We start from the raw sequence: 24,765 nt of genomic DNA, 5'->3' as shown, positions 1-24,765 counted from the left end.
AACTAGAGATACCGCATGCCTACACACTTAGGAGCACACATACACTGTATATACCCCAACTGCAGCAGTACCTCTAGCACGCTAGAGGGAGCCATTACACAATTGCAATGACCCTTTTTTCCCCCCAACTAGGAGAACTTGCATAGAAAATCTCTGGACATCCTGAGACATGCTGCAGGTTTGGCATAGGCTACGGAATAAGGAAAGGAAAGCACAGCACTCAAGTTACAGTGAAACGTAGTCTCCTGATAGCTCAGTGGCTTGCTCTGGTGTTTGCTCCATTTTTAAAATTATGCTACTCCTATAGGGGACTTCTCCAAATAAGTGACTTCTGTGAATACGCTGATTTTCATCAGCCAATCTGAAGCCCTCATTCAGAAAGCAAATCCCATTTTCTAAACATATCCTTTATCTCATCTGTCTGTCGCTCTCACACAGAAAGCTGGCACGTCTGAAAGTAGTGATTTTACACTGCCACTAATGTATGTATAGTTTATTTATATACTGCATTTTAACATAGCATTAGTTTCATAATGGTTACTAGAAGACTCGTTCTGCATGGCAAACTATCCGTTTCAAAGCTACAAAGAGGTCTTCAGGATGGGAAGATGGGTCTAGCAAGAATGCTTATTCGAATTTATACACTTAAAGATTTTCTCCAAGACAAATTATATTTATGGACATCATAACTCAGAAAGGGATGAAGATTATCCTATTGAGCAAGGCGAAAGAGAAGCTTCCTTAACTGAATCTTTTAAGAACCGCTCCTAAAATAATTGTTAGGGGCTCCAGAGTTGATTTTTCTTTTTTTTTCTTTTTTTTTTTTTCTTTTTTTTTTTCTTTTTTTATTTTCCCCCTAAATGATTCATGCTACTTACACTCTCGTCACTCACAGCTCACAAATGGCAGCTCCATTTCGGTACGCGCGGATCGAGACCGGCGCTACGACAATCCGAGCACTCACCTTTCCAGCCTCAGTCCTCCCCCCCCGCGCCCGCCGCCCCCGGACGAGAGCCTCCCGCCGCGGCAGGGGCGGAGGCGGGCGCCGGGGGGACGGGAAGGGAAGGGAGGGGCGGGCGCTGCTGCGGCCCCGAGCCCCGCACCGCGGGGCTGCCACCGCGCCCCCGCACCGCGGTCCGGCGGGCAGGGGGATGCTCCGGCGCTCAGGACTCGCCCCTCGGGGAGGGCCAGACGCGCTTGGAGCGACTCCCGCAGGGCCGGGGCAGGGTGGCGGGGGACTCCCCCTGCACCCGCCTCCCCTCCACATGCATCCCCGGGGTAGCGGGGGGGTGCGCTGGACCCCAGGCGGGACTCGAGGACCGTGCCGCGGAGTCAAGTCCTCGCCCACGCAGAGCTTTAGGGGAGCGTGGAGGAGGGGGGTCGCCTCCCCCCTCCTTTCCCACCCGTCATCACGGAAGACTTGTTAACACGTCTTAAAAATAAATAAATAAATAAGGGCGGGGGGGAATATAAAATCAATAACGCGAAGCCGGGAGCAGCCGGGAGGATCGGGGGCGCGGCGCTGCGGTGCGCGGCGGCGAGACACCGCAGCCCGCCCGAGCCCTTCGCACGTTGCGCGTCTCCCACCGAACCGATCTAATCAATGACACCCAGCGCCCGCCGCGGCCCCGCCCCCGCGCCCACCTGCCTCCTCCCATTGGCGGGTCGGCGTCCGGGGCCGGTCGCCGCCGCCGCCGCCGATTGGCTGGCGGGGAATCCGTATCAATGTTTAAGCCGCGGCGTGAGGTGAATAGAGGCAGTCAGCGAGCGGCGCTGGGCGAGCGCGGCGCGGCGGCCCCGCGAGTGCTGCAGTGAGGAGGAGGAAGGAGGAGGAAGGGGGGGAGAAAGAGAGAGAGAGAGAGAGAGGCAGAGAGCGGCTCAGAGCGGCTCCAACTGTTGAATTTGCGCCGAATTCTCCATTTACCTACGGGCGGCTGGTGGAATGGATCTGTTTTATCGGGAATCGGCGTTCATTTCGCGTGCTGTCTGGCTAAGACTGGCGACCGTCTGTTTGAAAGGGGCCACCCATCAATGAGGCAGAGAAGAATATTTATTTTTTTTTTCTTTTTCTTTTGAAAGCCTCTCTACCACAGGTTGCAGAATTAACTGTGTACTTTGGGTCCGGACTCAAATAAAGGAGGAAAAAAAAAAAACAACAGTGCAGAACTGAGACTCGGAACTAGATCTGTGAGCTATGTATTGGAAACCTATGCTTTGGTTGTGGTTTTTTTTTCTTTTAATATGAAAGATCTCTGATTTATTTCACACATAACACTGAGGAAAGGTGGTTAAAAACACTCAGCAAAGCAGGAGACAGACGCGCCTCTGTGCCAGTGAGTGGATAACAGCCTTGTTTGCCTGATCCTCAGTCTCCCGGAGAAAGAGGTATAGTAAAAGTGTAGCTGGATCCGACACCCTCCCCTCTCGCATTCTCTCTTTTTTTTTTTTCCCCTTCCCCTCTTCCCCCCCACCCCAAAAAAAAAAAAAAATCCGATTAATTTTTTTTTCGTATCTATAGACTGAGTCAGAGAAACGTTAGGAAGAAGCTGCAACTAATGTCTGTGAAGGGAGGAACATGAGGCAATAGTGAATGTGATTTGTTCCACTGGATCTGACTCATCCAGCATATTGAAACACCTGCATTTCTGGATGTGCCGTTCACTTATTTCTGGTTGTTAAAAGAACCTGAAATAAAATTTAGTTACCCTTCCCCAATATTTACCTACACGCCGTATCGCTGGGAAAGGTATATCAGATCTTATCCCCTGTACCGAGATGCCAAGAGAGACTGTTAAAGCTTAAAAGGACTGCAAAAAAATGCATCACACCAATCGGGGAACTGCATAGGTTTTAATATAAGTGAATGAGTCGATTAAAAGATCTCCCACTTTATTCATTGCCGGGATTGTTTTTCCTCTTTCCCCCCCCCCCCCCCCCCCCCCCCCCCCCCCAAATGAAGAGGACTAGGCGGCAGTGTCATTGGAAGGAGATGCTGAATAGAAAGAAAAGAGAGGCACTTGACAGCGCAGCCCTGTGAATACAGAGACTGTTTCCCTTTTAGCGAGAGAGAGAGAGTGTGTGGTGGCTTTTCTTTCTTTCTTCCCCCCAACCCCCTTCTCTCTCTCTTGCTCGCCTTTTTTTTTTTTTTTAAAAAAAAAAAAAATCTATGCCTTCCTGCCATGGGTTGCCTGTTGATTTCCTCTCGGCTAGAGAGAAAAGCAAACTGGAATTAAACTGCATCGAGAAAAGTGAAGCTCCTCAGACACGCATACGCACACACGCATAGATACACGGAGAGAAAGGATGTGGTGGCGGCGGCTACTGGCCTGTCTTAAAGAAACAGAAGTGTGCATCTGATTGAGCACAGCCTGTGATTTCTCTCAAAATATACATTTACTGCTAATGATGACGGTCAGCTGGTGGGTTTCTTAATTTTTTTCCCCACAAAAGACGCGTGCGAGGCTGGTAGTAGAGGGAGAGAAAGGAAACTACAAATCCGGACACTAGTTTTTGCTTGTTTTTTTTTTTGCGTGTTTTGTTTTCCCCTCTTGCCCTACAATCCTCATTCTCTCGCCTTCTGATTCGGAAAGGAAAGAGTGAGGGTGTTCGAGACAGAGAGGGGGGAAATACCGATGGCAGCGAGATGCAGCTCGCCGCCGCAAGCAATGCAAGATTAGATCTCTAAATGCAGCAAAACACTCCCTGAAAACCAACAGCCCCGCGGTGCAATCAGACATTTCACTGCCTCTCACTGCACACGAAGAGGGCTTCAACAACAAGCTGACTTTTTTTCCCCTTCTGTCTGTCTCCCACCCTTCCACTTCATCAATCGCATCACAAGCGATGAGTAGCAAATAAGCTTTTCTACCCCTGCTTACAGACCTGTGGCCACCCCCCTTTCCTATGTATACATAAGTACACATATTTAAAAAAATATTTTTGATCGTTTTTAGAAAAACAACCACTGCCGCCGATTTTTTATTATTGTTATTATTTTTATTATCCTTTGTACATCTGCGGGGAATCAAGGATCGGGAACGCTTCGCCTGCCCGGAGGAGAAGACCTTTTGCAAATTTTCTGATTTTTGAAATCCTCCCACTGCCCAAGTTGGACAGCCGAAGTAACTGCGAGAGGACTGCAAGCACGGCAAGTGCTTGCTGAAACGCTGCCGAAGCTGCTTCCCCCTCCTCCGGCCCCCCCGACTGCTCCCTCCCTCTGAGCTACATGGTCCATTTGCTGCCTCTCATCCTGTGTCTCTGCAGATGTTTTAGAGCAACAGGTTCAGGGACTTAAAATATAGGGGTGGGGAGAGAGAAGGAAAAAAAAAAAGAGAGAGACGACGGAGGAGGAGGAAGAACAAACCCAGCGCGGGAGGCAGAGAAGACGGGGACAACCCTGGTCGCCGCTGCAGCTGCTGCCACCCCCACCCCCGCTCGGGGATGTACCTTTCCATTTGTTGCTTCTTCCTCTGCTGGGCTCCTGCCCTGTCGCTGAAGAACCTGAATTACTCGGTGCCGGAGGAGCAGGGAGCGGGCACGGTCATCGGGAACATCGGCCGCGATGCGCGGCTGGCGGCGGGCGCGGCGGGAGGCGGGATGCTGCCCGCGGAGCGCGGCGCTCCCGGCGGCGGCCCCGGCGGCGGCCGCAGCCCCAAATCCAGTTTCCGGGTACTGGAGAACTCGGCCCCGCACCTCCTGGACGTGGACGGGGAGAGCGGGCTGCTCTACACCAAGCAGCGCATCGACCGCGAGGCGCTGTGCCGACGCAGCGCCAAGTGCCAGCTGTCCCTCGAGGTGTTCGCCAACGACCAGGAGATCTGCATGATCAAGGTGGAGATCCAGGACCTGAACGACAATGCACCGTCTTTTCCCTCTGACCAGGTGGACATGGACATCTCAGAAAATGCTGCGCCGGGCACTCGCTTCCCCCTCACTAGCGCCCATGACCCAGATGCCGGGGACAATGGGCTGCGCACCTACCTGCTCACCCGTGATGACTACGGCCTCTTTTCCCTCGATGTGAAGTCCCGTGGTGATGGCACGAAGTTTCCAGAGCTAGTCATACAGAAGCCATTAGATCGTGAGGAGCAGAGCCACCACACCCTGGTGCTGACAGCACTGGATGGTGGCGACCCACCACGCTCGGGCACAGTGCAAATCAACGTGCGCCTCATTGACTCCAATGACAACAGCCCCGTCTTTGAGGCAGCCTCCTACGTGGTAGAGCTGCCAGAGAATGCACCACTGGGCACGGCCGTCATCGACCTTAATGCCACCGATGCCGACGAGGGTACCAATGGAGAGGTGCTCTACTCCTTCAGTGGCTACGCACCTGAGCGCGTCCGTGACCTGTTTAGCATTGACCCACAGAGTGGCCTCATCCGTGTCAAGGGCAACCTGGACTATGAGGAGAGCGGCCTCATTGAGATTGATGTCCAGGCTCGGGACCTAGGGCCCAATCCCATCCCTGCTCACTGCAAGGTCACTGTCCGCCTCATCGACCGCAATGACAATGCTCCCACCATTGGCTTTGTCTCCGTTCGCCAGGGAGCACTGAGTGAGGCTGCCCCACCGGGCACTGTCATTGCGCTGGTGCGGGTCACTGACCGTGACTCGGGCAAGAATGGACAGCTTCAGTGCCGGGTGCTGGGCAGTGGCAGCGGGCCCGGAGCCGTCCCTTTCACCCTAGAGGAGAACTATGACAACTTCTACACTGTGGTCACTGACCGGCCCCTGGACCGTGAGGCACAGGATGAGTACAATGTGACCATCGTTGCACGTGACGGGGGCAACCCCCCACTCAACTCCACCAAGTCATTTTCTGTCCGGATCCTCGATGAGAATGACAACCCACCCCGCTTCAGCAAGAACCTCTATGTGTTACAGGTGCCTGAGAACAATATCCCTGGAGAGTACCTGGGCTCCGTCTTGGCCCAGGACCCCGACCTGGGCCAAAATGGGACAGTCTCTTACTCCATTCTGCCCGGACATGTGGGAGATGTCTCCATCTACACCTATGTCTCCGTCAACCCCACCAATGGTGCTATCTACGCCCTGAGGAGCTTCAACTACGAGCAGACAAAGCACTTTGAGTTTCGTGTGCTGGCCAAAGACTCAGGTTCACCCCACCGCGAAAGCAACGCCACGGTGCGTGTAACTGTGCTCGATGTCAATGACAATGCACCCCTCATCGTCCTGCCCGCCCTCATCAATGACACTGCAGAGCTGCAGGTGCCACGCAATGCTGGGGTGGGCTACCCTGTGGGCACCGTCCGCGCCCTGGACAGTGACTTTGGGGAGAGCGGGCGCCTCACGTATGAGATTGTGGAAGGCAATGAGGAGCACCTCTTTGAGATGGACCCCACTAGCGGTGAGATACGCACCTTGCACCCCTACTGGGAGGAACTCAGCCCTGTGGCTGAACTGGTGGTAAAAGTCAGTGACCATGGCAAGCCCAGCCTTTCTGCTGTGGCCAAGCTCATTGTCAGGGCCTTGGCGGGGCCCCTGCCTGAGGCTGGTGAGCCACAGGTGAATGGCGAGCAGCATCGGCGACCACATTGGGACTTGTCGCTTCCCTTGATTGTGACGCTGAGCACTGTCTCCATCATCTTGCTGGCTGCCATGATCACTATTGCTGTGAAGTGCAAGCGAGAGAACAAGGAGATCCGCACCTATAATTGTCGCATTGCTGAGTATAGCCACCCTCAGCTGGGAGGAGGGGGAGGCAGTGGCGGGGGAGGAGGAGGCAATGGCAGCGGAGGGGGCAAGGGCAAGAAGAAGAAGATCAGCAAGAATGACATTATGCTGGTACCCAGTGAGGGAGAGGACAGCCGGGGCCCCCTCAATGTCATGAACGTGGTGAGCAGCCCATCCCTGGCTACCTCACCCATGTACTTTGACTACCAAACCCGCCTGCCCCTCAGCTCTCCCAGGTCTGAGGTAATGTACCTGAAGCCCGCCTCCAACAACCTGACTGTACCCCAGGGACATGTGGGCTGCCACACCAGCTTCACAGGGCAAGGGACTAACGCCAGCGAGGCTCCCCCGAGCCGGATGTCCATAATTCAGGTAGGAGACTTTTAGAATACCCTGGACCTTACTTTAGACGCTGGTTTAACTTTACCTTTTTTTCTGCAGTGAAATCTGCTGTAAGGCACCACTGAAGGGACCAACACAAGTCACTAAAGAGAGGTGGACTTAATGAAAGTAGAACCAGACCACATCTGGTGGGTCTGGTTCTGCTGTCACGCTGGTGTTTCCCATGTGATTCAAAAGTAAATGCCCACTGAAACAACAGAGTTACAGCAGTGAAAAAGAGGTGCATGTGAGAGTGCAGGCAGACATTTAGCACGTTTGGGGCATGCAGGGGTATTTTCCCAGAAGACCGTCAGACAGAGGTGGGCACTTCCACAGCTTTCACTTCTCTTTGGTTTGGGGTGGAGAAGGGGGAGGGCTTTTCTGAAGCTGTCATGTCATCTGCAGTAACTAACAGAACGTGGGAGAAACTCTACACACTGAGGACATCTATTACAACACTGTATTATAGCCCTCCAATCCTGTACGTAAATATGAGCTATCGTTCCAAGATGTATGTTTTTAATTTTTTTAATTTCCTCCTTTAGAATATATATACATAAATATTTATTTTTTTGACGCAGAACAGTATCATTGGGGCCCCATTGCCTCCTCCTCTCCTCACAAACAACCAAACCTTCAGCGCTGAAAATTCTGCTTAGTCAAACAGAAACAAAATGTATGTGGTGATTTCCTCCTACCCCCAAATGTTAACAAAACTCACATCTTGTCGTAAACCAGCAAAACTAGTCAGATTTCCAGTAGCCTGAGTCAATATTGGTGATTGATTGCTTTATAGCGAAAGACTTACATGCTCTGTCTTCTACCAAAGCTCATTTAGAAATTACAGCTGGGCTGCATTCTGCTGCCAGTTATATCCACACCGTCCTCTACTGACTTTTGTGAACGTGAGAAATGGCAGAATTTGGACAATTTGGTATAGGGTGCTAATCAAAGAATTACTTAATTTTTAGCAGGTAGTTTAAAGTCCAAATTCAGAAGATGTATTCCAGAGCAGTGAACTCTCAGAGTGAAGGTGAGGGCAGAATTTGGCTCCAGTTGATTTAATTTAAAGTATTACCTCATGATTAATGCAGCTTAATGTTCAAATGCTACAGGTATGTTCCAAAGTGACTTTTAAAGTTTGGGTTGAAAGCAGGCTCTGGATAATGACTATAAAATATATTTGAAATGTCGTATCTGTTTTATCCTGTGGTTCTCCTAATATGCTGTTCTCAGTCATAGGGGAATGAGCTGAGTGTATCAGAAGTGACACAGACTCATTTTGTATATGCAGCTAGTGGGAAAAAAGTTGCACTGTAGACACTTGATGTACCAAAAGAAAATTCATAATACCTCTGAGTTATCATACCCTGCAGTCTGTGAATATCGAATGTTCTAGTTGCCAGCTGCATCTAATGTTTTAAACTAAATAGAAGTGGCCATCGGTAATTGGCAGGTTAAGTAACGAAAATTTCTGTAACTGATGGCCTGTAAATTGAATATTTATAACTGGAATAAAGAAAGAAAGAAAAAAAAATTAAAAAGGCTCTTTGTACAAGGTCACTGTGAACTAATCCTCAACCCACTATTGAGTTGTGTCACAGAAACAATTTCATTTTATGCCTATCATGAATTTGTGTTGCTATCAATTAGGTGAGTGGAGCACTACTTAAAATCTGAAACTGATTTTAACAAAAAGTGACACTTCAAGAAAGAGTTTAGGTTAGGGGACAACTGAAGATAATTTGATTTATAATTCATGCTTTGAAAAACAAATAACTTTCAATGACACTTGTTTAAGTAATGTCAACTTTTTTACTGTAGAATGGAGTTGTCAGAATGCTAAAAAAAAACAACACTTTTTTTTTCCTACTGACAAGTGTAATAACTACTAAAAGACAGAAAATTATACTTTCCTACAACCATGTAATGTCTATATAAAGCAATTAATTGATGTATCGATGCTACTGAGTAGTAAATTTTCAATTGTAGTGTAAAATCCCTATGGAAAATATGCTTCCTTTTTTTACAGTGTTCACTGTATAATATCAATCATGATTTTTTTTGAGATCTATATAAAGCTAAAAGAGGAATTTCCTCCCTTAAAAAGGTGTGTTGTGGTTTCTGTAACAGTTTGTGTTATGACAACTGTGGGAATTGTTAACCGTAACTCCTCATAGCATATACTGGTATATCTAGTATTGTTTTTGCTTTCCCTGAACATCTACGCAGAGTCTTTTGGATGTTTAGATGTTCCAGACAGTAGATTAGGAAACATTCATTTTTCCCTAGTGAACAACCTGTTCAAACGTACTTATTGATACTATATTTTGTAGTTGTATTAACAAAACAAATGCACAGTATGAAACAGAGTAGTTGGTTTCTATTTAGGAAAGGCCCAGACTTAAAGAAGCTAAATGAGAAAATCAGATCCTCTTCACTATAATTTTTCATTACTAAAATACATTTTATATTTTCCATCTCCATATCCCTGGAGTAAATTTTATATGAAATTAGCATTTAGAATGCAGATACTACTTTGTGTCTGGTCCTGTGCTTCGGCCTCATGTAAAATTCAAACTGCAAACTTAGGGAGAAATAATAAAGGATCAGCCCTCTCTCTGGATCTGCTATATTCTTAATCACTCCAGGAAATCTGTGTCTGGAAAAGTAAATTGCACGGTTAGTTAGGAATGAAAGGTATAGCCAGCGCAAAAAAAAAAGATAGAGAATCCAAACAGCTGCTTTATCATCTCCTTTCATTAGTCAATTAAGAAAAGCAGTTTTCTTCATTACCTCAGTAAGGGAAAGGTAAACCATTGTGTAAGTGTTCTCTAGCGAATATTCACTTTAGTTTTTCCAGATATATTACTGAGCCACGATAATCTCACACTATATAATTCATACAATGGAACAGCTTTTCTTTACTCTCGTTGTCTCGGCAAGTGTTTAATGGCAGAACTCTCTGTCAGGAGCCTGTTATCAAAACTTTATAAGTGTATATGTACGTATATATATCTCCATGGATATATGCACATATATTAAATATTATATTATTACTTAGTACATCCAATTGAGTCTATAAATATTTAAAATCAAATAAATAATTTCTTTCTCAGTAAGATCCAAATTTTCTCACTCTTATTAGGAGTGCATAACACTTTTTTTGCTGCACAGTAAGAGCTAATAAAGTCAACAGGCTTTATGTTTCCATCATTTCTCATTAATAGTATTTTATTCTACAGATAGCCCAATTTACATCAATGAGTACCTGTGGAGTAAAGTGTTACTTAGCGACTAGGGGTTTCACATTGACCCAAAATGACCAGCAGTTGAAGAAAATATTGCCTGATGTGTGTAACAGCAGTGTAATCTTACCTCTCTTTAAGTGACTTCTGTTACACATTAGTCACACAGTTTAACAACTTGTCTGTTTACTCACTACCTTATAGCATCCAGCTATATGCCATGGTTTCATGTGTTACTTATATGAATTGATGAACTTCTTCAGAATCACAAAAATTAAATAACTGAAAATATTTTGGATGGATAGCCAAAGATCCAGCTTTTATTGGCGCAAGAGACCTGCAAGTGCTTAGGGCCTCTGAAAATAGACCATTTGTGATATGATGCGCACATGAGGTTGATGTGGATGAAGAACAGTGTTTAGTAACATACTGGGAAGTCAGGATAGCTACACTTTAGCATGGTTCATTGCTTTTAACTTCAGCAATCATATTCTAAACATACTTCATAAACAGTGCTTTCAAACACAAGTCAGTTAAAAATATTTAAATATAGGCCAGTGCTATACAATTCTCATTGCCAGATTAAAAATTCTGTGTGATCTTTGAATCACTTAAGGTCCAAACTACCAATTTTTATTGGGAAGAAAAAAGAGGAGAGTAGGAGAAAATGGAAACTCTACATGGCTGAAAGAAGATTTCTGTTCACTCTAGACCTTAAAGACTACTGGGCAAATTCTGTTTGTCTCATTCTGGTGAGTAAATCAAGTTGATGTACTCACCTGATTAAGAGAAACAGGATTCTACCTTATTTTGAGGAGTAGACATTAGGAAAAGAAATATCATGTAAAAACGTACACATATACATTCATATCTCTCCTACCAAAAAGTTTTGAGTTAATCAGTTCGCCTTTCCCTAGGTGAACAAGTTGCAATTTCTTCTTGTAGGTTTCCAACAGATTAAAGAGTGGATGGACAAAGGGAAAAAAATAGTTTCTTTAAACAAATAGGTTCTAGAAATAGGTTTGACAAAGTGACGTAATAGTAGTGTAGAAAACTATCTACATATGCAAGGAGTGTCAGTCATCCTAGAGATTATTTTTTATTATTATCCTTGTGGTGTAACTTGGAGAGGTTTGTAAATATATCAGGAATGAGATCAGAGTGAATAAAGAAAACAGTGGTCACAGGTTTTGCTAAACAACAGCTAAAAAAGAATGACTGTTGCAAGTAGCTCTCAAGCTGGAAATCACTGTAGCTGCTGTACTAGGCAGTCCTATAGCATTTTAAGATAAAGTACAGATCATTCTTAATACTTCAGGCACCTGATGTTTATGATGTGTCAACAGATTACTGTCAAGTCCCAGTGCAGCTTCATTGCTAGGTGTCTAATAGTACCTAAGAAGAGAGAGTCTTCAGGGGAAACAAAAAACATAAGCTATATTAGGGCTGCTCTGTCTTTGGATTTACTATTCCACGCTTTACTTTGAGAAACTTCAGCTCAGAAATTTCAAGATTGCAAAAAGAAGTCTGCAGCTGCTGCAATATAAGGAGAAGCAGCTTTCCTCACAGAAGTTGCATTTGTTCTCAGTGGTTTAAATCCCTATCTGAAAACAAAGGTATTCATTCTTTTTATTTCTATGTCTTCTACTGCAAATGAGGAATATCATTATCTCTCACTAGAGCTAGTAGAAGTAACATTTTGCACCAAGAGGATACTGGGGCAGTCCTACACATTTGCAAGTTTGCAGGTTTGTACTCTATAATATATTCTCAAAATTTCACAGCTGCATATTCTAGGACTGTATCTAAGGACACTAAATTGTCATCAATTGAAACTTCAGTACTACCTGGCTAAGTTACATTATGGTAGTTTTTACAGTGTTTTACAAGGTTAGATGTCTTACAAAATAACTGCTGTGAGTGTTTGCATTGTGTAAGTACAGTCTGCAGATAGTATGATTTTGTGTTGCGTCATTCTGTAGCTTTAGTTTTACTTATTCGATGAAGTCAATACCAGAGTCGTCTGTGTAAGAATTTCATGACAGGATCTTTTCTATATTTTCATGAAACATTATTTCATTTTTCATCAAGATACACTGTATAGTACTGTGACACAGAGTACATATATTTTAGGACCGGATCTGGCAACATACTGCTCACTATGACATCTGGCCTGGCTGCTGAAATAGGCAGAGGAAGCAGAACTGGGCTCCTGTTTTTTGTTACGTCTGCTCTGGTCTTGATCTTGAGCTCCTTGCCCATATTGTTTATAGCACTATTATTTCAAAATGATCATTCCTGATATATAGGTCCATATGAGATCTAAAGAACTTTCCGAGATGAAACGCTGCAATATAGAACAATAAACATAATAGACAGAGAAAAAGACAATTTAAGAGTCTGAAGTAGAACACTGATATCATGAGAAAGAAAATGATATTGCCAGAACAGAAATTCTCATTAACCAATAAACTAAGAATAATAATGTCTCCGTAGAACTTGCTGTTTTATAAAGCATAAGAGTTGAAGAAAATTAGTGCAGTTAAAATAAAAGACATGAAGTAAGTCATGCAGGATTTATTGGATCACAGCTCTCAACAGCTCTTAAAGTTGTCTGAGCTTTCCTCATCTTAGTGCTCACTGTCACTGCCTAATCTTAAATGGGAAAATCCACATGAATTTTGATCGCTGATCCTTTCAAGAGTTACCTTTTAGCAATAGATTTGGTCAGGTTTCTGTTATCCTTACCCACGTAGACAAAAAGGCCTGTTCTTACTCATATTTCAGTCAATAGCATAATTTTGACTTCATCAATGATTTCAGTGGTTCAAGAGTAAATTGTGACTAAGAGCCTTACAGGGTGCAGCTAAGAATAGTATGATTTGGCCCTTTATCTTTATATTTCAGCTTTTGGTGATGTTTTCTTACAGCTTCTTTACAAACAATTAAGGAGACTGGAATTTAGAAGATTTTGTAACTATGATGTGAATTGTAACATAATCAGGTGGGCAGCTGAAAGAAGAAATCAGAGACTCCATTGAACATACTGCTGAACATACATTTTCACATGTTTTCGTATATTTTTCCAAGTGTGCATAAGATAGAATTATTCTTAAAATTCAGCAAATATTGTTACATGGAAAATTATCATGTAAAATATTCACAAATATTACTTAGTATTAGGAAAGCATAGATACAACCTGCCTTCTGTAATGAGGCAAAAGTGTCATTAAAAAATAATTTATTCCTGAGTCACAACATTTAGCCGTAAACCAGTTGAGATTTTGTTTTCAAATGAAAAAAAATATTTTTTTTCTTTTTTCCCCAGCATTTTTAATTCCTTTTCACTAGCTTCCTCCTCAGGAAACATTAACATACTGAGTAATATTTACACATGATGTTTTTAAAGATCCTGCTTGATTTCTCTTTCTTTTGTTGTTTCTACAGAAGTTAAAATACCTTGTTTTAGGTTTTGCTATACAAGATATTCATTCTACACATAAAAAGTGTATGTATATGGGTTGTTTTTTCCTTTCTGAAGAAAATATATAGGATGCATGGCAGAGGTCTTGAGATACCTGTTCAAGACTGAGCAGTGCCTGCACGTATAAAGAAAAGACATTTTGACACTAGTATTAGTATTTTCTAACAGGTAAGAATTTTCTGTGAAAAGAACTTAAACAATGATTTGTTGGCTGGAGTAGAAACACAGCTCTGTTTTTATCTTCAAAAGTACAGAAGCAATTCTTTGATGTCAAAAGGTCAGCATAGAGCTGTTGGGACAAATTTTTGCAGCAAATAGCCTGAGAGCTTTATACTGTCAATTGTATCTCTACTTCAGCTGCGAGAAGTGGTGAAATTAATGCTAAAAGGCTCAAAAATATAGGAAACAAGTGAAACTCTCAGGGGACTGTAGGCTTTTACCTAAATAGAAAAAAAAAATGAAAAAGAAAAACGTACTAGGAAGAGAGTGGCAAAATAGTTTTGGGGAAAATTTCCTTAAGTGTTTCATTTGTTATGTTTTTAAGGGAGCAACAAGGAGATTAACTAGTTGTAGCTGCTTTTGCTGATATGATGAGATGAAATAGAGTAGTGTACAGCCTGCCATAAATCTTAGCCAGGGTTCATTCTAAGCCCTAGTAATATATTTGACATGGTCTTTTTAGTGCAACCTTTGTTTTTTAGACTGCTGTAGACATTTTTTTTTTTAACAGAAGAAGATTATGGATTAATTGCTGTAAATCCTATGAGAAATAAAAAATAGATAAATTATTAAGAGTTTTAGATAAAATACTCAGTATTAAATACTGCATTCAAGAACAAGCAAATTCATGAGTGTCCCTGTTAATTAGGATATTAGGCAGTGCTTTAAATAACCTCCTTGAGCAGTCATATATTTTCTAGCTAAATCCCAAAGGCTGCTGATACAATTCCTACTTACTAAGGTCACACAAGAAGCATCTCTTTCTTCTACTGAATTGCTTCCACTGGTTAGTGTTTTTACATGTGCAAAAAGGATAGCATAAGACCAATTCATCTCTCACTTGCTTGAGATGAGAAGATAGTTCCTTTTTTGGTGATGTGTCATCAAAATTGAAGAGTTCCTCTCTCTCTATAAAATATCACTGCATAGTTTCAGTCAATTATTAGTGTTACTTGTACAGGATAGCATAAAGATCAATTTGCATCTCATTTTTGTGCAGTGAGGGGATATCTCCTCTTTCAGCCCTCAAGACAATCAGTCCCATGCTGATCTGTTTTCAATTTAGCATGCTGTAAGTGATCTGGGCAAGTAAAATCTTTCAAGTGAACAGTATTTTATTTTAGCCATGGACCTTTCTACTGGCTTTGTGATGTATGTATCAGATTAGAGTTCCTCTGGTTCATAAAATACTTTTACTTGTAACAGAAAAGTTTCTAATCGCATCCTGTTCCCTGCTGGGTGGTTGTGTGCTGCAGTCTCCATGGCATGCTAAAAAAGAACTCCAAAGGGGAAAGGAAAAGCCTTGTCACAAGATACAAATGCACAATTTCAGCTGTGTGGGTCCTCATCGATCAGAGGATCGATGCGTTGTAAGTTCTTGTAGTGATAGACATGTAAAATTAGTTTCAGACAGTGTTTCAGACCATGTATTGATATATGTGCGACACACTTGTATTTGCCTGTACTAGTTCTAGTGACACTATGAGTACTGGTATTTGCAGTCCTTGCCCTGGAACCCTTCCAGGCAGTTTTATTGTATTGAAATGGCTCTTACAGTTCATTGAGCATCCAGCATAACACTGCTGAATATGATTGGCGCGTTTGCATATATTTATTCAAAAAAAATCAGGCAGTTAAACTGCATAACTATGGGAAAACGAATCATAACAATAAAAGACCATTTAAGTTAACAAGCTTTGTGATCAAAGGATAAATACAGGTTGGATAAATGAGACTCTAGATGTAACTAATCTACATAAATAGGCTTTGGTCTGAGTAAAAGAAAGGAATATATTAAAATAATCTAAAGGTATTAAAAAAGTGTTTTACTTCAGTACTTTTATAATATCTAGTTTTATTTAACCATATTTTTAACATTTCCACTAAATAAAAATAGCTGTGTTCAGTGATAAACTACTTTTATGTGGTTTTGTTTCCTGATTAACAATGTTTACAGTGCAAAGAAAGTCTAAACTAACATAAGTAAACAAAAGTAAAATCATAAGTTTTCATTCTAGTTTGAATGCATCGTGTCAAAAACCTTAAACATTTTTTAATGTCTTAATTTAAAAGTTTTTAATGTTGCAATGTTTTTTGATTGATTTTTAATTAAAGAAAAACATTAAAGGAAACATTTAAAGGACAATTTCTTGTTTACTGTCTTTATCAGCAGAGAGCAGCCTTTGTAGTTTTTGAAAGCTGGTGCATTAAAAATCAATTTCAAGTCTTCAAAGCTATAAACTCTTGCTTGCTTTGTAGATATATACTGTTTTTAAAATCATTGGAAGAACACTTGACAATTGAATTAAAAACAAAACGTAAATAATAGCTTCATCAGAATTTGAAGGATTTTAATGTATTTTTAATAATAGCTAAAGGATTTTTTATAGAGAGCAGACATGTGAATCACATTTTGTAGCTTTTACATGCATAATTTCTTCCTAAAGTCAGTTATATGTATTCTTTTATTAATAGAATTTTGTTTCAAACTTCTGTTGGTGTTATTTTCTTGTTTTTAATGAATGTCATGATTCAAACACAGTTTCTATACTTACTATAATTCTGTCTCGTTCTTTGCTGATTGCTAAGTAACCACTTACGGTTAAGATTGTTTAGCTACAACTCAGTTTAAAAAAAAGGTGAGCTGAAGTGGGCTAAACAAATTTTCATTAATTCTTAGTGAAAATATTTAAAGTCTATAAAATTTTAAAAGTGACAAAAAAAGAGAATATTGTTTCAATAATGCACCTCAGATTCATCACTTGGGCTTTGTTCCTACTGGTATCGAGGAAAAGACTGCTTTTCCACAAATGTAGAAAGAGCAGGATCATGTCCTTAATCAGTGCATAAGTAATTTCCGGGCCTATGGAAACTTATATATGTATAATTGCACTAGTGTCATGTCTTTCAAGGCATGATCCTAAAAACACTTTTTCAGTGAATATTTTAATTTAGGTCAATAGCACTACTGAATTAAATAGATCACTTACAGGAAAGGAGTTGTTGATGTGCGTAAGCATGTGCAGATTTCAGCCCGGTGTCTGTGAGTCTGTGTTAGCTGAACTGCTCCCTGTTGCTTCTCTCCTTTGCTTTAAAAACACTGCAAAGTTGCAAAAGCTGTTTGTTTCACTTAGCCTCCAACTGCATTCTCTGGTACACTACTGAGATAGTCCTGATGTCTGAATATTTGATATTTTTGCTTTTTTGCATAGACTTATGTAATTTGATATGCAGATGTGAAGTTCATAAAAACAATCCTTCTTTGATGATCATGATCAAGATTATCCAGCCACAGCTGTAAAGCACCAAGTGTGTCCTTTTCTGATCCCTTCATCATTTCAGTGGATCAAACGACAATAAGAATATAGTGGAATTTAGAGTGCTTGGGAAATAATGAATTTAAAAGCCTTTTAAAAATGGCAGCCACAAAGCCTTAGAAACTTCTTAGATTTCTAGACTGTATGTCAGATAATAGAACTGTGTGTATGAATGTGTATGTGGAGATACAGAGATAAGAAAGCAGCATGGATTCAAAAGAACTGTCTAGCTGGATGAAAGGCATTATTAACAAGCAATATGCATCTTTTTTTTTTTTGATATTGTTTATGATCTGTACATAGCTGTGTAACAGTGTTTTGGAAGATGGTGTCAATCTGCACCTTTTGCTGCAACCTAGAAAGCATCAAGTTTAGAGACAAATGCTGTTGTCATTTTTTTCCCAAGGCAAGAGTATAGGTAAGGAAGGACCTCATTTTCTGTTTCATGGTAGTAGTTATATATCTTGCTTAAAACTATGTATCCCGCTATCAGACTTCAGGATTGAGAGTAATGATGAAAAGGAGGTATAAGTCATGTGACACATGAGAATAATCAGCACTAAATTGCTTCCATCAACTATGTTAGGTATTAAAAAGCACACAGGAATTTGCATCTCATAGCTCCAAGGCAGGGAACATATCAGTCAGGTTTGTAGCCATCGGGTGAAAGAGAGGGGAGAACAAAATGTTTTATGTTACTTCTTTCAATGAATAGTCTTTATTTTACCTAAATTTGTAAATATATTTTGTTTGTTTAAACCACCTGTAGCTTTTTTTCAGGCCTAACAGGATATAATATTGCAAAGGCAGAAGTAACTGGCTGAATTTATTTATTTTATTATTTATTCATTGGCCACCATATATAAGATGTCTCCCAATAGTATGTCTCATTATTGCAAGAATGTGATGGTAATGAAATGATAATTCCTTCAAGCATGATATAACTAATTTTAAGTACTTCCCTGTGCTCATTTCTTTCAAACAGGCTTCCAGAATTCTGAAGAAAACTGTAATTTCAGTTCATTCAAAATACATGTATACCACACACACTCTTTTCTTCATACCTTGATACTGGCAAAGGAACCTTAGGAACAAGTAGTTAGATTTCCAGACTTGACCTACCTGTTAGTCTTTTATTTCCATGAAAGTAAAGCAAGAGAAAGCTGTTTCTATTAAGCAAATCTAAGCTTCAGGAATTTTGGTGAGTATTGGCAAAGATCTTTAGATAAAGCTATATTGCTTGCAGTCATACTGGTCTTGCTGATACCAGTAAATGAAGAAATAGGTATACATGTTGAATAACCATGGGAGGAGAAGACTTTATTTAAAGGAAAGGTGTTGTTCTGATTTGAATTTTGAGCCATGGGTTTTCTATAGTATTTTGTAATAAAGACAATTACTTAGTAATTTGAGTTAGAATGCATGCCCAGTTCCCCATCTCAAAACCCAATTTGTTACTACCTGTGGCTATTTCTATTAAAAAAGAAACATAATTACTATGAGTCTCAGCAGTCTAAGAGTAAATTTTTGCAATTACAATACCTCCCTTGGGCAGATGTGTGAAAAAGGCAGATTAATTCCTGCCAGTATCTGTCTATTCCCTGCACATTCTTAAGGTTGCTGGTAGCTTGGATTATCATTATATTGGTACCCTTTGTTGTGCTGTGGTTAAGGTTAAAGCAGCAATCCTATTATAAATCTTTAAGAATAGGGCTCTATGCCATTACCTTGGAAAGTACCTGCGCTGAAGTTTGATACACAAGGTCCTAGAAGTAAAATCCTAATTCTATTTTCATGGAAAGTGAATGAGTTTGCTCTTGATTTTATCATATTTTAGAAGGGCATTTTGCACTTTATTACTTTGTGCCTGAGAAGATGTAAACAAAAACAACCAACAAATCCAAGTTTACTCATTCTCAGGAATTTACGGTGAAGTCAATAAAGTTGCATGTGAACTGAAGGCCATATAGTAGTTCCTCAGTATTGTATGGCTTTTGTTTTATTCCCAATGGCACAATGGTGTGTTTATTTAGAAAGAAACACCAGTAAGTTAAGATGGCCCTGAAATTATGCAAATGAATAACTTTCCATGTAAATAATCTAATTCGTTTCATAATGAGCTTTTCTACCTGAGAACAAGTTTTGAGAGCATAAGTGAGGAAGAAGTGCATGCAAAGGCTTCGCTCCTGGAGATTACTCTCCGCAGCTAAGCACGTAACTCCATGTTGAATTCCAGTGAGGTTGAAAGTTGGTGTGGTTTCATGTGGGTTCATGGTCCACCTGCAGGGAGCAGCATTAGTCTGTGTTACACATTATCCGGTTTGAATATTCAGGAAGAGTGGTATGAACAATCTTAACAAGTTTGGGTTTTTTTTCCCTTTCGCATGAGTTTTTGTTTGGAATTTCTTGCACTGTACCTCTTGTATTTTCATTTCTTTTCGCATTTTGAAAAAGACTTCCTCTAACACACACTTCTTCTGAATGTTGACTTGGGGACTTTTGTGATGTGAACATTATTTAGAGAAGGTTGCATTAACTTTTTTCTTTGAAAGTTCATGACTGAAAAAAAAAAGTAAAAAATTAAAATATATATGCAACCTTCAGTTGCCGTTGCACGCATTCTCTTTGAAAAAGGTACTTACATGCTGGGTGAGCATCCTGCTAATTAGATACAGTGGCAAACCCATAATTTAATCACTGTATTCTAACTAGCCCCTCAGTCAAACATTCATGTTCAGTCTCTCTATCCCTGGTGAAACTTGCAGCAGTGTCCTAGAAGTTGACAAACCAACATTGGTTTGGAACAGAACGAAGACTTTTCCTAACCCTGGAATCTTTGCAGAGAACATTTCTTATGTAGATCTTCCTTATCTTAACAGCAAAATCTCATTTCAGACTCTTGATATGGCAAGATATAATGAGAGAGGTAAACCAGAACATTTTTTTTTTCCCCAAGCTGTTAAGAATTTACAGGTCAAAGTCAGCCCTTAAATACCTACGAGTTTATAGATTACCTGTGGAGATGCGTAGATAAGTGGGTGTTGTGTTCAAGATGAGGTGATCCTATTGAGAAAGATAACTACTTTTTTATCCTTGTTGTGAATCAACTTAATATGGAGTCCTGTATGAAGACATTGCAGTAGGTTAACACTGAAGTGACAGAGTTGTGAATGGTTATACAAAGCCCTATAGCCAAAAGGCCTTGTTTTTTCTGTCCAACCCTTCTTGACCACTGCTGCTATACTCATGGTATATTCGATCAAACTTTCCATTTTATGAGGTACCTCATCATAGGCACATGACTGTTATGGCTTTAAAATATATTTAGGGACAGAACCTCTTGCTAAATTTGTGCAAGCCTAAAATATTTATCTTATGTCACAAATAATAAATCAACTCATCACCATTTTACAGTTGAAAATCTCTTTGCACAGGCATGTGAGGCTGTAAAGTTTGATGATCTACTGTACTGTCATAAATTCAGCCATTATTTTGGCAGCATATTTAGTGGTGTGTCTTTTTCTAGTGCTAAGAGGAAATAATTATGCCAAGGTATTTGTGTGAAAGTAGGGCTTTGTATCCTGTCACAAAATATTTATAGAATACCTTGTTGGGGATTTTTAACAAAATGTTGAAATAAATAGTAGCATGACTGAAATAAGAAATTAGGCGGAAGGTAATAATGTAAGTTTTAACATATGTGATTTTCTTCCTAATTCCTAAGGAATTTAAGTGAATCATTGCTTTTCTGGGGAAGGATTTTAAGAAGAGGAAAGGGATAAGATTGCAGCTTTAAAGGAAAGGAGGTAATCCAGATTTACCTCTGTTCTTCTGATTGTCACCTAGGAAGAAAGCTTCAGAGTTCCTCTTCATGTGTGTTTTCTGTGCAGGCAGCATGGCTTCAGAATCAAGTCCTGCTTTATCTTCATTGCTAATTTTTTCACTCTGTAGGGAAGAAACATAGAATCGGAGTCTTGTGCCACATACAGTGTTTGCTGCCTAGCTAATCACCTTTCCCTGTCACTGCCATTACAAATCTGTTTAAATGCTGTCCATAGAGAAGACCATATGCTGGGATAAAGGAATATTATGTTTAAGAGTTTCTTCTCATTTTCTATCACTATTGTAACCTTCTTCCTGCTCCTTTGCAGCTTTCTTCAGCATACAACATATGTATCTGTGGGAATGTAGCATGCTATGTAAAGACTCACTTATCCCATAATTGAAGTAAGCAGACTGATCCAAGGGCTATTGAAATCAATTTGAAAACATCCATTGATTTCAGCAGACCTCAGGTCATGGCTTGTGGGAGTTTTATTGTTGCCTGTAGTGAGAGTATGCGTTGGACAGAAGAAGGTAAACATAGTACATAGATGTTAACATAAACTTAACAGATTTAAAATACCCAGTGTCTCTGTTTCCCCTCACTAAATATTGTGAGTACAGAACAATTTGTCAGTGTTAAAAGGCCATAATTTGATCTCCTCCACCATATAGTACTGCAGTGTTATAAGCTTTTATCTGTTCAAAAAACATTTGTGGTATGTTGCTCTTACAAACAGCAAAACAGCAGTGGTAGGAATAGGACAAATTCTTCAACACTTACTGGCTTCGCTGGGAATTCCTGCTGAGTAGGAGCTTTCAGATATGTCTCAAAATTAAAAATAAAATGCCAGGGTCTCACAATTGCACTGCAGAATCTGTGTGCATAAAAGAAAGGATAAGGATGTTTCCATACAGAAAAAAGGCTTCTAAACACAGGAGTGAAAAATATTTTTCATATTATAACAAATACTTCAATCATCTCCTTAAATTTCAAGGCACTATTTTTTTAATTTTCCATCTAATTTTAATGTCTTAATTTCCAGACTTTGCATTTAACATGTAGATTGGAATGAAAAATAATAAAAAATCCCCTAATGCTATCAAAGATACACTCCCAAATGTGTTGTTATTTTGATTTCATGGTATGATAGACTTAGAATATGCTGGATATTGTGATAAGTGCAGATTTCATTCTAGTTAGCTAATTGTAGTTGAATCTGTTAGGCAGTAAACATAATATCTGTTAGGAATACTAAGGTAGACTCAACATGGTGGGAGCCATAGATAAAAGATGCATTAAAGCGTTTCAAATTCAATCATTAGGTTTCATTGCACCCATCTGCTACCAGAAAATATAATTGACAACTTGATTCATTGACCTTTAACTGTCATTTTAGACCATGTTTTTTTAAATACATATTTTCAAGTTAGACCTAGAGAGTTAATTTGATAAGAGAATGCCCAGTATATTTTAATGCAATTATTTTTTTATTTTTTTTAAGCAAAAGTTTTTTTTATATAATCAGGTTTGATGGTCTGTTGTATATTCTGCTAATCCAGTCAAAGCAGTTATTTAATATTGAATGTGGTTAAAAGCAACTAATGTTCAACTTCATTAAGGCTTCTATTAAATAGAAGGCTTGCTGAACTTCTACTGGTTTTTTATGCAAGAGCTACTACCTCTTATTAATTATTTCCAGGGGTTTCGGTTGCACTAGAATTATACTTACAAGCTTCAGTTCCACCAAGATTATACATCATAGTACGAGAGCTAAATAAGCATTGAAATTGTGGAGTGCTTCATATTTTGTTCCTGAAATGTGTTTTCTCTCTTTCATCTTCTGGAGTAGATGTTACCTTGTGCAAGTGGGGTGGAGTGCATATATCGCTTAGCAGTTCTGTATGTGTGGCACACAAGTAGACTGTCTTACAACAGTGTTACTTAGAGCAAGCAGGAAATATAATGTGATAAATGAGGATGATTTAATGTTTTCTCAGCAACGGTAAACAATCATACTTTTCTGTCATTTGAAGTTTATGTAATTGAAAAACATGATTATATGTGTTTCTTTACACAACAGGATATAATTCCTGAAATATTTACGTTAACATAGAGACAGATGTATGTAACCTAACCTTGTAATCCCATTTCACAGCTTTCCCAAATACTGGGGATCTCGATAAATAGGAAGCCGATTATATTGGCAGTGTAAACTCCATTAATAGGATTTGGATTTGCCTTATTGACAAGCCAGTACTGTTAATATGATCCAGTATATTAAATTGACAGGAAAATTGGAGCGATAGAATGCATCTGCAGACTAATTGACAGGGAAGCTCTTTCAAAAGGTTTTTAATGTGGTTTTTATTGACAGAGTAGCTTCAGTAAGTACATATCATTGGTAAACAGTGTAAATATATTGGATGCAACTATACTAGCAGATTCAAGTAAAGTAGTTATTGTTCTGTTTTCCCATACTTCCATCTTTACATTGATATAAGTCGTATCAAGCTCTCTCATAAGATCTTCACGAATGTCTCTTAAAGCACTAGTCTAACTGCACTACTCACAGGCATCTGACAAGTTGTGAACTATTTTAAATGTGTTCGTCATTTTTAAATGAATAGAGGCAATACAGAGCAATGCAATAATGTGTCATGAATTTCATTATGTTTATTTATTGACACTGTGATAGCAGAAGCAGAGCTATTGTACTTTCAGCTCGAGCTCTTTATATGGTGTGATGTTTGGCACAACTTCCTACATTCAGATCTTGCACCTTCTCCAAAAAGTAGTTCATTTTAAGAGCTCGTATTGCAATTATGTTTTCCTAGTCCTATTTGACAACTTTCCACATTCTCTTCCAAGACTATACTAATTTCATTAGATGCTTACATGTCATGTTTCTCCAGTACAAAATAAAATGAGGCTTAGAAACCTGAAACCACTATGAAACAAACAGCAATTTGAATTTGGTCCAGAAAATTTTCATGTTTCCCTTTTCAGTAGAAGGAATTTTTCGGCTCAGCTTCCACACCTTTTCCTAGTCCCATCTTCCTTAGGGAGAGGTCTGCCCTTAAACACATATCCTGCATCTGCTCTGGCAGAGGAGTTGAAGGCTTTTTTTTAAACTGACTTCCCCACTGATAAAGAGGCAAACCTGTTCCTGAAAGACTTCAATCTTTTATTTCATATAAAAAATCTGATCAGTGACTGGTCTCACCCCATCTTTTGAGTATCTTTCAAGTCTGCTTTTTTGCCAGAGCCACTTAAAAATATGTTTCTCTGTAGTGACCTTTTTAGCTTCTTTAATCTTCAGGCTTGGTGCAACAATCAATGAGGTGAGAGGAAGCTTGACTGGGCCTTGTGACTTCTAATCCTTGCACTGTATTGAATCCTTACAGTCTAGGCTTCTGTCTTCTTTTGTGCCTTGTGCATTGCAGAGTAAGCTGTTGTAAAAGCTTAAGAAATAATTGTTTTCATTAAGCCAGTAGTACAAACACAACTGAAATATTTACAATAACTTAATATGAATGCTTAAGCAATAAATCAATAACAAAATATGGTACTTGATAAGAGAAAATAGTACATGGA

General features: G+C 40.2%; 1 protein-coding gene across 1 annotated transcript in view; it reads left to right on the top strand.

The window, feature by feature from the left end:
* The first annotated feature begins 4,440 nt into the window (after positions 1–4,440).
* Positions 4,441–24,765, top strand: part of PCDH17 (protocadherin 17) — a 91,276-nt gene continuing 70,951 nt past the window's right edge. The window contains exon 1 of the mRNA XM_068395405.1: positions 4,441–7,068. Within this exon, the coding sequence (XP_068251506.1) occupies positions 4,441–7,068 (2,628 nt within the window). The remainder of the gene's footprint in view (positions 7,069–24,765) is intronic.

This window comes from Nyctibius grandis, chromosome 2, assembly GCF_013368605.1.
Source record: "Nyctibius grandis isolate bNycGra1 chromosome 2, bNycGra1.pri, whole genome shotgun sequence".
Lineage (NCBI taxonomy): Eukaryota > Metazoa > Chordata > Aves > Nyctibiiformes > Nyctibiidae > Nyctibius > Nyctibius grandis.
The sequence above is the reverse complement of the archived record's forward strand: the minus strand, read 5'-3'. Positions and strand labels throughout refer to the sequence as shown.